Below are 14,306 nucleotides of genomic sequence, written 5' to 3' on the forward strand. Positions count from 1 at the left end.
TGGTGAACTCCAATCACAGATTTAGCAGGACCTGAGCATGCTCAGCTGACCAGGCAGCTGCTCTTCAGCATGTTCCATGTCCATGTGTGGGTGTGTGAAAGAGAGAGAGGAACCTTTGTAGATTTGCTTAGAGAGTCAGGCAAGACAGTGCAATGGATTGTGGGAAAGGGGCTAGAGGACCTAGCATGCACCTTACCCTCATCCACACTTCAGAGTGGCATGGGTAGGAGGAATGCCACACCACAGCCCAAGGTGTGATCATACCCACATTGCTCAGGAGTGCTAGAGTTCTTGCCTCGTACATGCCTGGAAGCCGGTGTTTCGATGCAGATGGAAGGGGGGTTCTAGCACAAACACGAGTGGACATATGTCTAGAAGCCAGTGTAGACATAATTAAGAGGTATGTCCAAGAAACATTCAACACCATATTGAGTATTTTATTCAAAGGAAGGTCTAAATCAGGGGTAGGCAACCTATGGCATGCGTGCCAAAGGCGGCATGCAAGCTGATTTTCAGTGGCACTCACACTGCCCAGGTCCTGGCCACCGGTCCGGGAGGCGGGGGCTCTGCATTTTAATTTAATTTTAAATGAAGCATCTTAAACATTTTAAAAACCTTGTTTACTTTACATGCAACAATAGTTTAGTTATATATAATAGACTTATAAAAAGAGACCTTTTAAAAACATTAAAATGTATTACTGGCACACAAAACCTTAAATTAGAGTGAATAAATGAAGACTCAGCACACCACTTCTGAAAGGTTGCCGACCCCTGCTCTAAATGGTAACTAGTTCCAAACTAACACTTAAAGAGCTGTTCATTGTGGCTCCCCTCTGACACAGTAATAACATTCTAGAAAGTAAGGGTGGGTGGGAGAAGGAAAAGCTGATGCCACCAGAAGGTATACGTATAAGACATGGGGTGGTGAGATGCAAGAAGGTTGAACCCTTTAACATGACTGAGGCACTTTTCACCTTGGTTGGTCACCTTTAGTGATACCATTGTGGTGACCCAGTGTAACAGTTTGGTAGAGTAGTAGGAAGAGTCTTATCACCTAGAAAAACAAAACAGATGCATCTCCCTTTTTACCTCTGCTCTTGAACTCCAAGTTTTTTTTTTTTTTTTTTTTTTAAATAAACTGTTTGGTTATCTATTTATTCTTGTCCATTACAATCATGTTAGGCCCTCAGAAGATCTCTTGCCATGTTCCAACACAACTTCTGGGTTTCCATGACATAGATCATCTCCAGACATTTTATCTACTTTCACTAGTTAAAAAATGACATTTCATTAGATTCCCATTATCCTTTTCAAGAGCCAGGCTGCTCTGTGGCAGCAACAGGTTGGTGCATCTCACTAAGATGTAATTGACAACTTACTGAAAATTCAATTAAGCCCTTTGATTAGTTTGAAGTTAGTATTAATAGACACTAAGTGTAAGAGTAAATTAGTGAACTGCCCACCTTTACCTACATGTGACCTTGAACTTAAAAGCACATCTGATGCAAAATGCATTTGTTACATGAAAGGGATAATTAAAAATAGCATAAATTGACACTGGTTTGGGTCATCAGTGGAAGTTATGGTTAAGTCATAGTCATTTTCTGCTCCCAAGACTTTAGTACTACCCTTTCTTACGTATAGTGAATGCAAACAGATGAATGCAAGTAAATTTGCAAACATTTATGATGCTTTCTGTGACATTTATATTTAATGGAATGAATATCTAGAATTTTCCTGGTGTTTAGCTGTTTATTTGAGTAGACTGCAGTAAGCCAGTTTGAAATTTTGGGTTGGTTCATGTGTTTGCTTTATTAAAGCTCTGGCACGAGGGGAAAAACAAAAACACCAAGCAGGGTTCTCTAGAAGTGTTACTTTAAAACAAAAACATAAATATACATAAAAAAATCAAAAATTGGGTTTTCAACTAGGAACTCAATTTATTTGAAAAGGATTAAAATGCATGCATCATTCAATTGTTAACCACAAATGTCAACAAGTTCATATTTGATATACCATATTGGAGAACCAGAGACAAATATAGTTTAATTTTTAAAGTGTTAACACCGGTTTTTTGGCTATTCACTATGCTGAGCAAATAACTGGAGTCAGACTGATATCAATTCACAATAATTTTATTTTATGTGAGGAAAGAAGCTTGCCATTAATGAAAAATTCAGTAGAAAACAGTGCCCTCCTGCTTTCGGTCTAGATTACTCAAAAGTAGAAGCTTGGTATTAGTGAAAACTTCAGTAGAAACAATTCTGTAGGAAACATTCTTGGCACATGAAATAAAAGCTTTAAACTCAAATTAAATCTGAACAGAGTATTTACCATGCAACAATACTGGCAGAAGAGCCGGTTTCTGATGACTGGTATTCTTCTCCCTTAAGACAATAAACATGGAAGACACTTAAACCTGCTTTATATAAACTTAATTGTATATAAATATGGTGTCGCCGTAAGTGGCAGTCTTTATTCAGGCCAGCCATTTAGTTTAGCAGTTCTAAGTAAGTAATAGGCACTTTGCCCTTCTGATTTCCCCTTTCACCCATCAACCAGTCTGAATCCATACCAGGGACACTGTACACTGTGATGACCTAAAAACAAAAATACACCATTAACATTTGATCCTAGAATAAATATTCCTGGCAATAAACAACCTATTTCCAAAGGCTCGGATTTCTGATATTAGCTACATGCATATTTTTAAAGGGCATATTTGACATGAACTTCCATAGAGCAGCAAGCAAATGTTTGCAGAAACTATTACTCATGATCAGTAGGAGAGAGCTTGACAAAGTAGAAAGTATTTAAAAGGACTGAGTTAGAAAGAGTCCCTTTTCGTATTTAGATGAAACCTTTACCTTGTTATTGCTTTTATACATGTTGACTTTACATATAAATCCTCCATACAGCAGTTTCCCTTAATACTGATAGTTCCTTGGCAACTTAAACTTCTGCAATTTAAAGTTCCTTCAATCATAGAAATGTAGGACTGAAAGGGTCCTCGATATGTTATCTAGTCCAGTCCCATGCATTGAGGTAGGACTAAATATTACCTAGACCATCCCTGACAGGTGTTCTTAAAACCCTCTAATGACAGAGATGCCACAACCTCCCTAGTAATTTGTTCCAGTGTTTAACTACCTTTTCAGTTAGAAAGCTTTTCCTAATGTCTAGCTTAAATCTTCCTTGCTGCAATTTAAGACCATTGCTTCTTGTCTTATCCTCAGAGGTTAAGAATAATCTCTCTCCCTCCTCCTTGTAACAGCCTTTTATGCACTTGAAAACTTATGTCCCGTCTTCTCTTTTCCAGACTAAACCAACCCAATTTTTTTCCTCCAATCTTTCCTCATAGGTCATGTTTTCTAAACCTTTAATCATTTTTGTTATTCTTGGGACTTCCTACAATTTGTCCATATCCTTCCTTAAAATGTGACACCCAGAACTGAACAATATTCCAGTTGAGGCCTTATCAGTGCTAAGTAGAGTGGTAGAATTATTTATCATGCATCCTTACAACAATTCTGCTAATACATCCCGGAATGATGTTTGCTTTTTTTTTTTGCGCTTTGAATTAGTCCTTACTGAATTTCATCCTATACACTTCAGACCATTCCTCCAGTTTGTCCAGATCATTTTGAATTCTAATCTGGTCATCCAAGGTGCTTGCAACCCCTCTCTGCTTCAAATTTATACGTGTACGCTCTCTGTCATTATCCAAATATTTTATGAAGATATTCCACAGAACTGGACCCAAAACAGATTCCTGTGGGAATCCTCTCGATAGGCCCTTCCAGCTCGACTCTGAGCCATTGATAACTACTCTGAGTATGGTTTTCCAGCCAGTTGTGCACCTACTTATAGCACAGAGGAGGGCAAACTACACCCTGCAGGCTGGATCTCGCCCATCAGGGCTTTCAATCTGTCCCAAGGGATTGCCAGCTCCGTGGCGCAGTAGGGATAAGGCAGGCCCCCTGCCTGCCCTGGCCCCATGCCACTCCCAGAAGCGGCCGGCACCATGTCCCTGTGGCCCCTAGGGGGGAGAGGGAAGGGCGGGCAGAGGGCTTTGTGCCGGGAAACTGTGTCCAATGGGAGCTTCGGGGGTCATGCCCACAGGTGAGGACAGCGCACAGCAGAGCCGCCTGCCCCACCCCACCCCCAGGAGCCACTGCCAGATATGCTGGCCACTTCTGGGAGTGGTGCGGGGCCAGGGCAGGTAGGGAGCCTGCCTTAGCCCCGCTGCACACCGCTGCCTCCCGGGAGCCGCTCGAGGTAAGTGGTGCCGGGCTGGAGTCCACACCCCACATCCCTCCTGCACCCCAACCCCCTACCCTGAGCCCCCTCCCGCATTCCCTCCTGTACCCCAACCCCTTTCAATCTGACCCACAGGATTGCCAGCCCCGAGATGCAGTGGGGATAAGGCAGGCTCCCTTCCCTACCCTGGCCCTGCTCCCAGAAGCGGCCGGCACCATGTCCCTGCGGCCCCTGGGGGGAGGGGAGGGCAGAGGGCTCCTGCACCCCAACCCCTTGCCCTGAGCTCCTTCCTGCACACCGCACCCCCTCTGACACCCCAACCTCCGGTCCCAGCCCTATATTCATGGCCCTGCATACAATTTCCCCACCCAGCTGTGACTCTCAGGCCAAAAAGTTTGCCCACCCCTGTTATAGCAGTTTCATGTAGGCTATATTTCTCTAGCTTATGAGATGATTATGTGAGACAGTATCAAAAGATTTACTAAAGTAGATACGACATCTACCATCTCCCCCATCCACAAAGCTTATTACCCTGTCAAAAGGAGGATATTAGGTTGATTTGACATTATTTGTTCTTGACAAATCCATGTTGACTGTTTATTACCTTATTTTATTATAGGTGCTTGCAAATTGTTTGATTATTTGCTCCATTATCTTTCTGTGTACTGAAGTTAAACTGACTGGTCTGTAATCCCCTGGGTTGTCCTTATTCCCCTTTTAATACATAGGTACTATATTTGCCCTTATCCAGTCCTCTGGATCTCTCCCATCCTTCACAAGTTCTCAAAGATAATAGCTAATGGCTCAGAGATCTCTTCAGCTAGTTCCTTAAGTATTCTAGGTTGTATTTCATCAGGCCCTGCTGACTTGAAGACTTAACTTGTCTAATGGCACATCTACACTTAAAATGCTGCATCGGTGCAGCTACATCAACCCTGCTACACTGCTCTAGCACTTTAATGAAGTCACTACGCCAATGGGAGAGAGCTCTCCCATCAGCATAGTTAGTCCACTTCCCCGAGAGCAGCTCTCCTGCCTCTCCGCAGACTTGTTTCCCCCCTTTGAATTTTACCTACCAATTCTGAGTTTGATAAAGTCCATTGTCTTTATTCTGCTGTTCCCCTCCCCCCTTTACCATTCCCTAGAATCATGAATTATCGTTTCATGACCACTTTCACCCAAGTGGTCTTCCGCCTTCAGATTCTCAATTAATTACTCCGTTTGTCAGAATCGAATCCATAATAGCCTCCCCTAGTTCCATTCTCCACCTTCTGTAATAAAACGTTATCTCCAATGCCTTCCAAGAAGTTGTTGGATAATCTGTGCCCTACTGTATTTTCCCAGTCTATAATGCTAATTAGCACTTTCAGCACTTTCTAATAGATTTTAATGTCAAATAAAAGCCCAATTGTGCCACTTCCTTCCAAGTTCTCTGTTGAAATCAAGTTTCTGTGCTTATGCACTCATCCCTGAGTGTAACCTAAGCAGAATTTAACGACTCAGTCATTATAATGGTAACATCAATGGGTTCTACTGGAGGGAGGTACTATAACATGAAAAAGGGTGGCAGAATTGAACCCCAACAGCTTAACTCATAAGATAACACTTACTGTGCCTGCCTCACAGAAGTTATCCCCATTTTATGATATTAGGATAAGCAAGTACTGGGCACTTCAGTGACTCGCAAACAGTGGCAGTAAAATTCTGATACATTAGGTCAGTGGTTCTCAACCAGGGGTACATATTACAACTCATCTAGATATTTGCCTAGTTTTACAACAGGCTACAGAAAAAGCACTAGTGAAGTCAGTACAAGCTAAAATTTCACACATAATGACTTGTTTATACTGCTCTATATACTATACACGGGAATATAAATATTGTACTTTCATTTCAACCGATTTATTTTATAATTGTATGGTAAAAATGAGACAATAAGCATTTTTCAGTAATAGTGTACCGTGACACTTTTATAGTTGTGTGTCTGATTTTGTAAGCAAGTAGATTTTAAGTGAGGTGAAACCTGGGATATGCAAGACAAATCAGACTCCTGAGAGGATACAGTAGTCTAGAAAGGTGGTGAGCTACTGCATTATGTTACACAGAGGTTTCTAGCCTCCACTCCAGAATACTTAAGTCACTATTTCTATGTTGAACACAAGTTTCCTAAAATAGTATTTAAGACATTTAAACTTGTTAGTCATGAGTATGCTGGTTTTAAATTACAATGCTATTTAGAAAAAGCCTCTTACCTCATCTGCAAGAAGTGATAGTTCACTGCTGTTTGCAGCATCATAATCATAGAGAACTCTGGCTTTTCTGCTGCCACTTGATGCTTTCAGTTCACTGAAGCCTGAAGTAACTACTGAATTGCTTACTGAAGGCAATGAAGCAGAGGCAGAAGCCAAGACTGAGGAAGCAGAAACACTTGGCACTGGGGTCGAGGAAGACTGATTATTGTTAGAGCGGAAGGTAGATGGAAAGCTGTGGAAAAACAAGATGACCACTGACTGAATTATTTCAACACACATGGAAACAAGCCTTCATCACTATAGTAAGAGTTTCAATTATATGACCCTGTGACCTTTCCTACCAACTGTGTAACAGGCACTACACGTTGTGACAGCAAAGTGTATTACCTTCCTTGAAGTCTGAAGTGTAGTTCTCTTCATGCCAGTTGCATCTGTCAACACCCCAAATGGGAATCACCTTTGATTCATGGATTTCACAAGCAGAACCATTATAGCTGACAGAGCTAGCTACTAAGCATTATTAATGAATGATAGTATTTGTGAAACTGATAAAACCTATCGAACATGAATAGGAATACAATACTTACAACTCAGGCGATTTCCCTGACAAGAGAATATATTGCCCATTAAAATTCACACTCCCCACCCACCCACGGAAGCCATTGTTGCAAATTCCATTTCACTCTGCCCCACACCCTCTCATACCCTCCATCTAACCACCATCCTGTACAGTCTATATACAAAAAGTGTTCTGGCCACTCTAGCTCAGACATCATCTTGCTGCAGATCTCCAGTTTCTCCCATCAGCCCTCCTACACAGGCTGGAAACCCCACAGGTGCTACCCCTTTCACACTCTTGATGTGGGGAAGAGACTTCACCCTTACTCTGCCTACTTTATGTTACCACTGAAAGCATTCATGGGATTTCAAACAAAATTAAGAGCTGGAGTCTTACCCTGAGCATCTCAGAATCCAAGTTGGAACTTGCATATACTGGCTGCAAACCCCAGAGTAACTACATACCCTAACAACAACATAATTTCATCTCCTCAATCAGACAGAAAACTAAGCTAGGATGTCTGCCCTCCTTGCTTGGCAGCCTGCTTCTAGTCTGGCTGTTGTCTATATCGGACAGCACCAGCGGTCAGTCAGCTAGTACACAAGCCCAGTGGTCTACATAGCCTCTTCATCCTCCTATTCTGAGCAATCAGCAGCTATGCCCCATCTATTTACAAATTTAGGACCCTATCCAGTGTGAAAAGTGGAACTCAAGAAACTGTCCTGTCACGCTCCATGACTAATACAGTGGAGACTTCCTTGTCCAAGATATATGGCAGGAAGGACAGGAATTGGTTTAACCACCACTATAGTTTTAAGCTAAGTAGATTACTCCTGAGGGAATTCTGTGCCAAAAAATTAAAAATTCTACAATTTTTATTTATCAATAAATAAATGTGGTTCCAGCATGGTAGTGAGGAGCACAGACCACTGGCTGCACTGAGGTGAGAGATCACCCTGAAGCCCCCACCTCCCCTGGTACTGGGACTCAGCAGTGAGGCTGCACCTGACCCTGACACAGTGCAAAGGCTAGGCCTGCCTCAGAAACACCCCGGGACCCTGCCCCTCTGCACCAGGTGTGGGTGGGCAGGTTTAGCCCACCAGGATCCAAGTGTGGAGGGCTTAGTGCGGAGGGATCCAGGTGTGGGGTGAGAGGTTTCTGTGTGGGACAATCTGGGTGCAGGTGACTCAGTGGGAAATCTGGATGTACAGGGGCTCAGGCGGGGGGGAAGGGGGGGATTCTGGTTGAAGGAGCAAAGGGATTCTGCAGGGGACCCAGGTGAAGGTGGTTGGGGATCAGCAGGGGGGTTTGGGTGAGGGGAAATGGGGCTCAATGGGGTGGGAGTCCAGGTGTAGGGGGAAGGACTTGTCAGGGTGAGGGTTCAATGGGCCTGCTTAACGGGGGAGTCCCAGCTGCTGCTGAGGGGATGCCGCATGCCAGCCTCCCGTTTCCCCCTGAGATTCCCCTATCCCCTTTTTTCCTCCCTCTCTTTCCCTTCACTCCCACATTCCTCTCCCCCTGCCCTATTCCATCCCCTCTTCCTTCCCCACTGCTTCTTCACCTCACCCCCCGTTCCCTCATTTCCCCCACCCTCCCCTTACCCAGCCCCACCATGGGCATTCATTGTTGCACAGAAAACAGGAAGGCTCCTAGCACACAGAAGGGAATCACAACTGACACTAGGACCCAGGAAGCGGCATTCAGCCCCAAAAAACTGCACCCATGGTAGTCCATTCCCCCTTCTCGGTGGCATCCCTTTGCTTCACTGCCATTTTCTGCAGGGAAGCACAGGAATTCTGCAGAGGGGGGCAGTTTTCTGTGGGCGCGCAGTCCCACAGAATCCCCCTTGGAGTAATAGATGCAAGTTTCATATGGCAGTTTGAGACTTTCCAGCCCATAGACTGAGCATCAGCAAGATTATGGAGATAGGGTTAAGACCAGATTGACATATTTCCATGAACATTGGCAGTTTGTATGAGCATGCTAAAATAAAAGCACTGTACATGCCTAGGCAAAGAAAATTAGTTAAGAGGAACAATCTTCTTTAGGTTAAAACTATTATGCTTAAAGCAAATCCTATTTGCTTTCTATAGATTATCAACCTAGTTCTTGAAGTCTGTACTCTTGCCATTTGCTGTTACTCAGAACAGTCTTCCAAAAACACTTCATTTGACTCATCATAAAAATTTAAGTGATCCAAAAATCTGCCCTTATTCTCACGTAGCTTCTCTTCAACTTTTGATTCTGCGGTATGTGTTGTATACAAGTTACTTAATTTATAGTGTGCCATCGTTCATGGAGGCTCTCAATGTGTTTTTACAGATATTAAACCTCTTTAACTTGTTCATAGCTAGCACAAGCACTTTTTTAGTGGAAGAAATGAGGCATAGGGCTTAAGTGACAAGTCAAGAAAAGACACAGGTGTATTAGCTTTTTCCTGCTATAGCTATTACACTCTCCCTCTCATTAAGGCAAAGTTTATGCATTCCTTATCTATGTAGAGAAATAGAAAGCCTCATAGTAGAACCTCAGAGTTATGAATACCTCAGGAATGTCGGCTGTTCGTAACTCTGAACAAACGTTATGGTTGTTCTTTCAAAAGTTTACAACTGTACATTGACTTAAAACAGTTTTGAAACTTTACTATGCAGAAAAAAAATGCTGCTTTTAACATCTTAATTTAACTGAAACAAGCACAGAAAGTTTCCTTACCTTGTCAAATCTTTAACTTTCACTTAAAAAAAGTTTACATTTAACACAGTACTGTACTGTATTTGCTTTTTTGTGTCTGCTGCTGCTGCCTGATTGCATACTTCCAATTCCAAATGAGATGTGTGGTTGACCAGTCAGTTCGTAACTCTGAGATTCTACTGTATGTATGTTTTGGGCTTGTCGTTTTAGCAGCCCCCATACAACATAACAAAAGTTGTAAATGAGTTAGTGCAAATTATAATACAGCATCAAATTTTAAACATACTCGTTTCAAATGCCAGTTATTTCTAAGTTTGTTTTGAGAAGGCAAGTTAGTGGTAAAATTCAGTTACCACCATCACAAAAAGAAAGAGTCCAGCCACTGAGTATGTGTTAGAATGTGTTTCATCAGGTCTGCTAGAGTTCTAGTTAAAGCAGCTTGCCATTTACAAGTGGCTGCAAAAGAGAACCTTTTCTTCTAGTAAAGAAAAGGTTGTTAACAGGGAACTTATCCAATTAGGGCTTGTCTACACCTTGAAATATACCAAAATAGCTATTCCTGGATAATTATTTGGGAATAGCTATTTTGGAATAAACCCCCATGTGGACACTGATTCCAGAAAGCTTGCTCTCCGTTGAATAAAGTGGTCTGGCATACACCATAGTTTCAGAAAAATTCTGATTGGGACAAAGGGTTTGAAATAGGGAGCTGTATGAAATGTGTAGACTACAATTTGTATAGAATACAAATGTATCAGCATACAATTCTTTAAAGCATTTTAGAATTTAGGCAATAGATGGTTTCTTTCACTTGCTTTAAAAAAAAAAAAAAACTTAAGCTATCCAGACACTAGGCAAGTAGTTTACCTACTCAGTTGCTACCATTAATTTCCCCACCAACCTTCTCATATTATGAAATGTATTTCTCCCCATAGTAATTTGCTTTACTGGTAGCCTGCTCTAAATTCTGGAGAACACACCTGTGTTCTCAAATCAGTTTAAGGTCTTGCATGTCAACATTTAACTTGCTAATGGATCTACAAGTAGTACAATGGCCTCCACTGCATTTGACAGCCGTTTGCTAGAATGGATCACCACCAACACAGTACAATAATTAGAAGTATTCTGCTAGGAATCCTCTAGATCTCTACCAGAAGTGGTCATACATGCTCCCCATCCCTCATTATAGACTCCGCAAAGTCTCCGTCTCACTTTATGCTTCACAGCACTGGCTCTATCTACAGGTTTGGGATTTTTTGCTCCATGGGTGTAACTATAACAATGTAGTTACATTGTACAAACCCTGTTTTGCACAAGTGCAGCACATGTGCATTAGAGGTTTGTAGAACTATATTAATGTAGTTACAACAGTGCAAGTTTTCCTACCTCAAACAAGTCCTTACACAAAGCTGTAACTATAAAAAAAGCTTTTGCAGTTTTATTACCTTCCAAGTTGTTTTTGGAGGTCCAACATATATTGGTAACATTGTGCATAATAGGTCATCTGAGCTTCAACAAAATCAGTCAGACAGCGAAGATGATGTGCCTATAATATAGTGAAGAGTTCAAGTTTTTAGTGCATATGAAGAATACTATACCTGCATTAAAAAGGCTGGCTTGGTAGATTAGCATCAGTGGCAACCCTGAATTGGGGGGGGTGGAAAAAGAGAAAGAGGAGACGGATGGGGGAAAACAAATTCATGACCCAGACTCAAAAGGTAATTGGGATGTTAGTGCTATAGAAAATATTTTCAGGCCTGAGAGATATGATGCTTGCATGATGCCCACCATTCTTAATTCTCTGCCCAATTGAAGAGTTACTGTAGTATGCAGTAATTTTGTAATTTGTAGCCTCAACACAGAGTGGGTCTGGTGGGGATCTCAGAAGCTTAGAAGAAAGGCACCCAAAGGGTCTTCTTACTAGGGCCCTGAGGAGACCAGAGTTAAATTAGCTGGACAGTAACTACAGCTTAGAAGGTTTCAGGATAGCAGCCGTGTTAGTCTGTATCCTCAAAAAGAACAGGAGTACTTGTGGCACCTTAGAGACTAACAAATTTATTAGAGCATAAGCTTTCGTGGGCTACAACGTACTGAAGCCACAAGTACTCCTGTTCTTTTTACAGCTTAGAAGTTGAGATTCAAATGGGTATGTATTGTGTAACACATTTTAAGGTGTTAAGGAAAAATTAGCATTTTAAAAGTATTTCCAAGCAACTTCCTGTAGTTATTTTAGAGAGTCTCAATTTTATTCATTTTCTTCAATTTAGATACTCACATGTGTACTGCTGATGCCTTCCAGCAGCAGTCTGGTAATCTCTGCTTGACGGTCAAATTCACTCTGAGTTATTCGTACTTCCTGTTCAGACTGAAGAGTATAAACTTATTAGAAGTTTGTACAACACAGCTTAAAACACTGCTTACTAACACCGTTACAGTTCCTACTTGAAGGCCTTGATCCTACAGACAGGTGCTTAACTTTATGCATCTAAAGTGGTTCCACGGACTTCAATGGGACCATTCACATGCATGCAGTAAAGCATATGTTTAGGTGTTTGCAGGATTAGGGCCCAATTTTGTTTTCATGCTCTACAATACTGAATAGATTACAGCTATTTAGTGTTTTCAGACAGTTTCAAATAGCCATATATGAGCCTTTTTGCCAAAAATTTAACAGAATGTTTTATTAGTCACCAGGTTTTATGTCTGATAGATCTGCATAGGCAGATCAATGGGTGCCTCAAAATTAAGATCTCTAAGGAGAAAATGAAATTTAGATTTAGTCCCAGTCTGATGTTTTAACTTCTCTGCTACACTAGAAAATGAATTAGGTCACCAACAGTAGAACTTCAAGACTTCATATATAACATTAATATTTATTTTTAAAACTCTTTCAAATTCATGGATTACTCTAATGCTGCTAGTTAGCCTACAGTTCTTAGCAATTTTAGAACAAGTCTAAAATGATCTAGTAACATTAGAGGGTCTCATTTAAACACAAGAGCAAGTCATTCTGAATTCCACACTGTTCTGAGCAACCAATGCCACCCAAATTGCACATGACTATATAATCAGAGTTGCAGTATCCAAGATTCACTGTTCTGAGGTCTCCGGTGGGAAGTATGCAGTCCTGGTATCTAGATTCCTCTCTCAGTGCTTTTAAAATTGACCATTTAGTGTCTGGTTTCTGTATGGGATAATTCAGCAGGCAGAAGTCTGTCTTTGTCTGAGGTGCAGCAGTTAACTACTCTTACAATAAGGGAAATGAATTTACAAGACCTATTGAAGTGGCACAACTTTTTTTCTTGCATGTCATTTTACCTGAGACTATATTTCTGCTTATCCTACTATGAATAGTTCCATGGGAACACAGAAGTGACTCAAAGGAATATGCACAGAAGAATTATGGAACTAAAATATTTCAGGGTTAAGATTTTACAGCCACTTTTGAAATTGCTTAAAAGACAGTGAAGAAGCTGTGGAGAATGAAGTATACAGTTGGTATTTAGTAGTGAGATGACCTATAAATTTAACACAAGTTAATTCATATTAACTTTCCAAACTTTGTGCAGTGTCCCAAATGGACAGCATGGGTCCATTAGAACTTGTTCTGTCAGAAGTCTTTCAGGACAAGCTAGCTTACTCCTCCCTCTCCCCCCAGAAAAGCAGTCGTACTTTTAGAGAAAACAGCAGAGACATTTACTATAAATGTTTATGCCTGAAGCGTTGACGCGTATTGCTTCAGAAGTCAGGATTTCACCAGCACAATGAACTCATGGCTGGCCATTCGGAAAGAGCTTTGTAAGAACAGGAAGGAAAATAGGAGGGTTTGTGTGTGTTTTGTTTTGGTGTTTGTTGTTTTGCAGGGGAGAAGTGGGAAGCTTGAAAAAAAGGAAGAGTTGAATTTCCTGCTTTTGCACTCCACACAGCTTCCCAATGGATGGGAAAACTAGTTAATTGTCTTGAGTTTTACAAAAGTAAATCTTTTTTGGTACTTCCCCTGAAATGTACTGCAATTTGATTGTTTTTAAACACATGCAGATATGAAGTTGTAACAAGGCTGATACTTTAATGAAAACAGGGCAGAGGGCATATTATCCACTTTAATGATAGAGAAAATAAAGCAGATTCCTTCCCTTATCAAGTTCATAATGACAAAAGAAGTTATACAACTGTGTGTTAAACAGGCGCACACTGAATTAGTTTACCAGACAGAAGGGCCTTTGGAAGCATCACTGCTCAAGCTTAATCGCTATATGCGGAGCATTACTTGAACTGGAGGTTGCGATGGCATGCTCCAAGATCTCTAGTTTCTTCATCTTCCCATGCATTGCCTCATCCCCTTTTTCACTGCTGCTGATTGAAGTGAAGTGTATACCTTATGGTATACCGATTTATATCATTGGGGTAAAATAGTATACATGCACAACTGACATTCTGAGCTCATGGAACTTGTAACCTTATCACCCCTGAGAAGGGTTAAGGATAGAGCCTTGAACTGTAAATCTAGGCTACCCTGCCCTCAGTGTATAACTGCAACCACAG

At 41.4% G+C, this 14,306-nt stretch overlaps 1 protein-coding gene across 3 annotated transcripts in view; it reads right to left on the minus strand.

Annotated features, from left to right (window-relative positions):
* Window positions 1-2,121: 2,121 nt before the first annotated feature.
* SH3GLB1 (SH3 domain containing GRB2 like, endophilin B1) overlaps window positions 2,122-14,306 on the minus strand; it is a 37,773-nt gene continuing 25,588 nt past the window's right edge. For all 3 annotated transcript variants that reach the window (XM_054037580.1, XM_054037579.1, XM_054037578.1), the window contains 4 exons: window positions 12,040-12,129; window positions 11,210-11,310; window positions 6,515-6,746; window positions 2,122-2,602 (listed from right to left, as the gene is read on the minus strand). In XM_054037580.1, coding sequence (XP_053893555.1) covers window positions 2,495-2,602; window positions 6,515-6,746; window positions 11,210-11,310; window positions 12,040-12,129 — 531 coding nt within the window. In that variant the 3' untranslated portion in view covers window positions 2,122-2,494. The remainder of the gene's footprint in view (window positions 2,603-6,514; window positions 6,747-11,209; window positions 11,311-12,039; window positions 12,130-14,306) is intronic.

The sequence above is a fragment of the Malaclemys terrapin genome, chromosome 8 (genome assembly GCF_027887155.1).
Source record: "Malaclemys terrapin pileata isolate rMalTer1 chromosome 8, rMalTer1.hap1, whole genome shotgun sequence".
NCBI classification, from domain to species: Eukaryota; Metazoa; Chordata; order Testudines; family Emydidae; genus Malaclemys; species Malaclemys terrapin.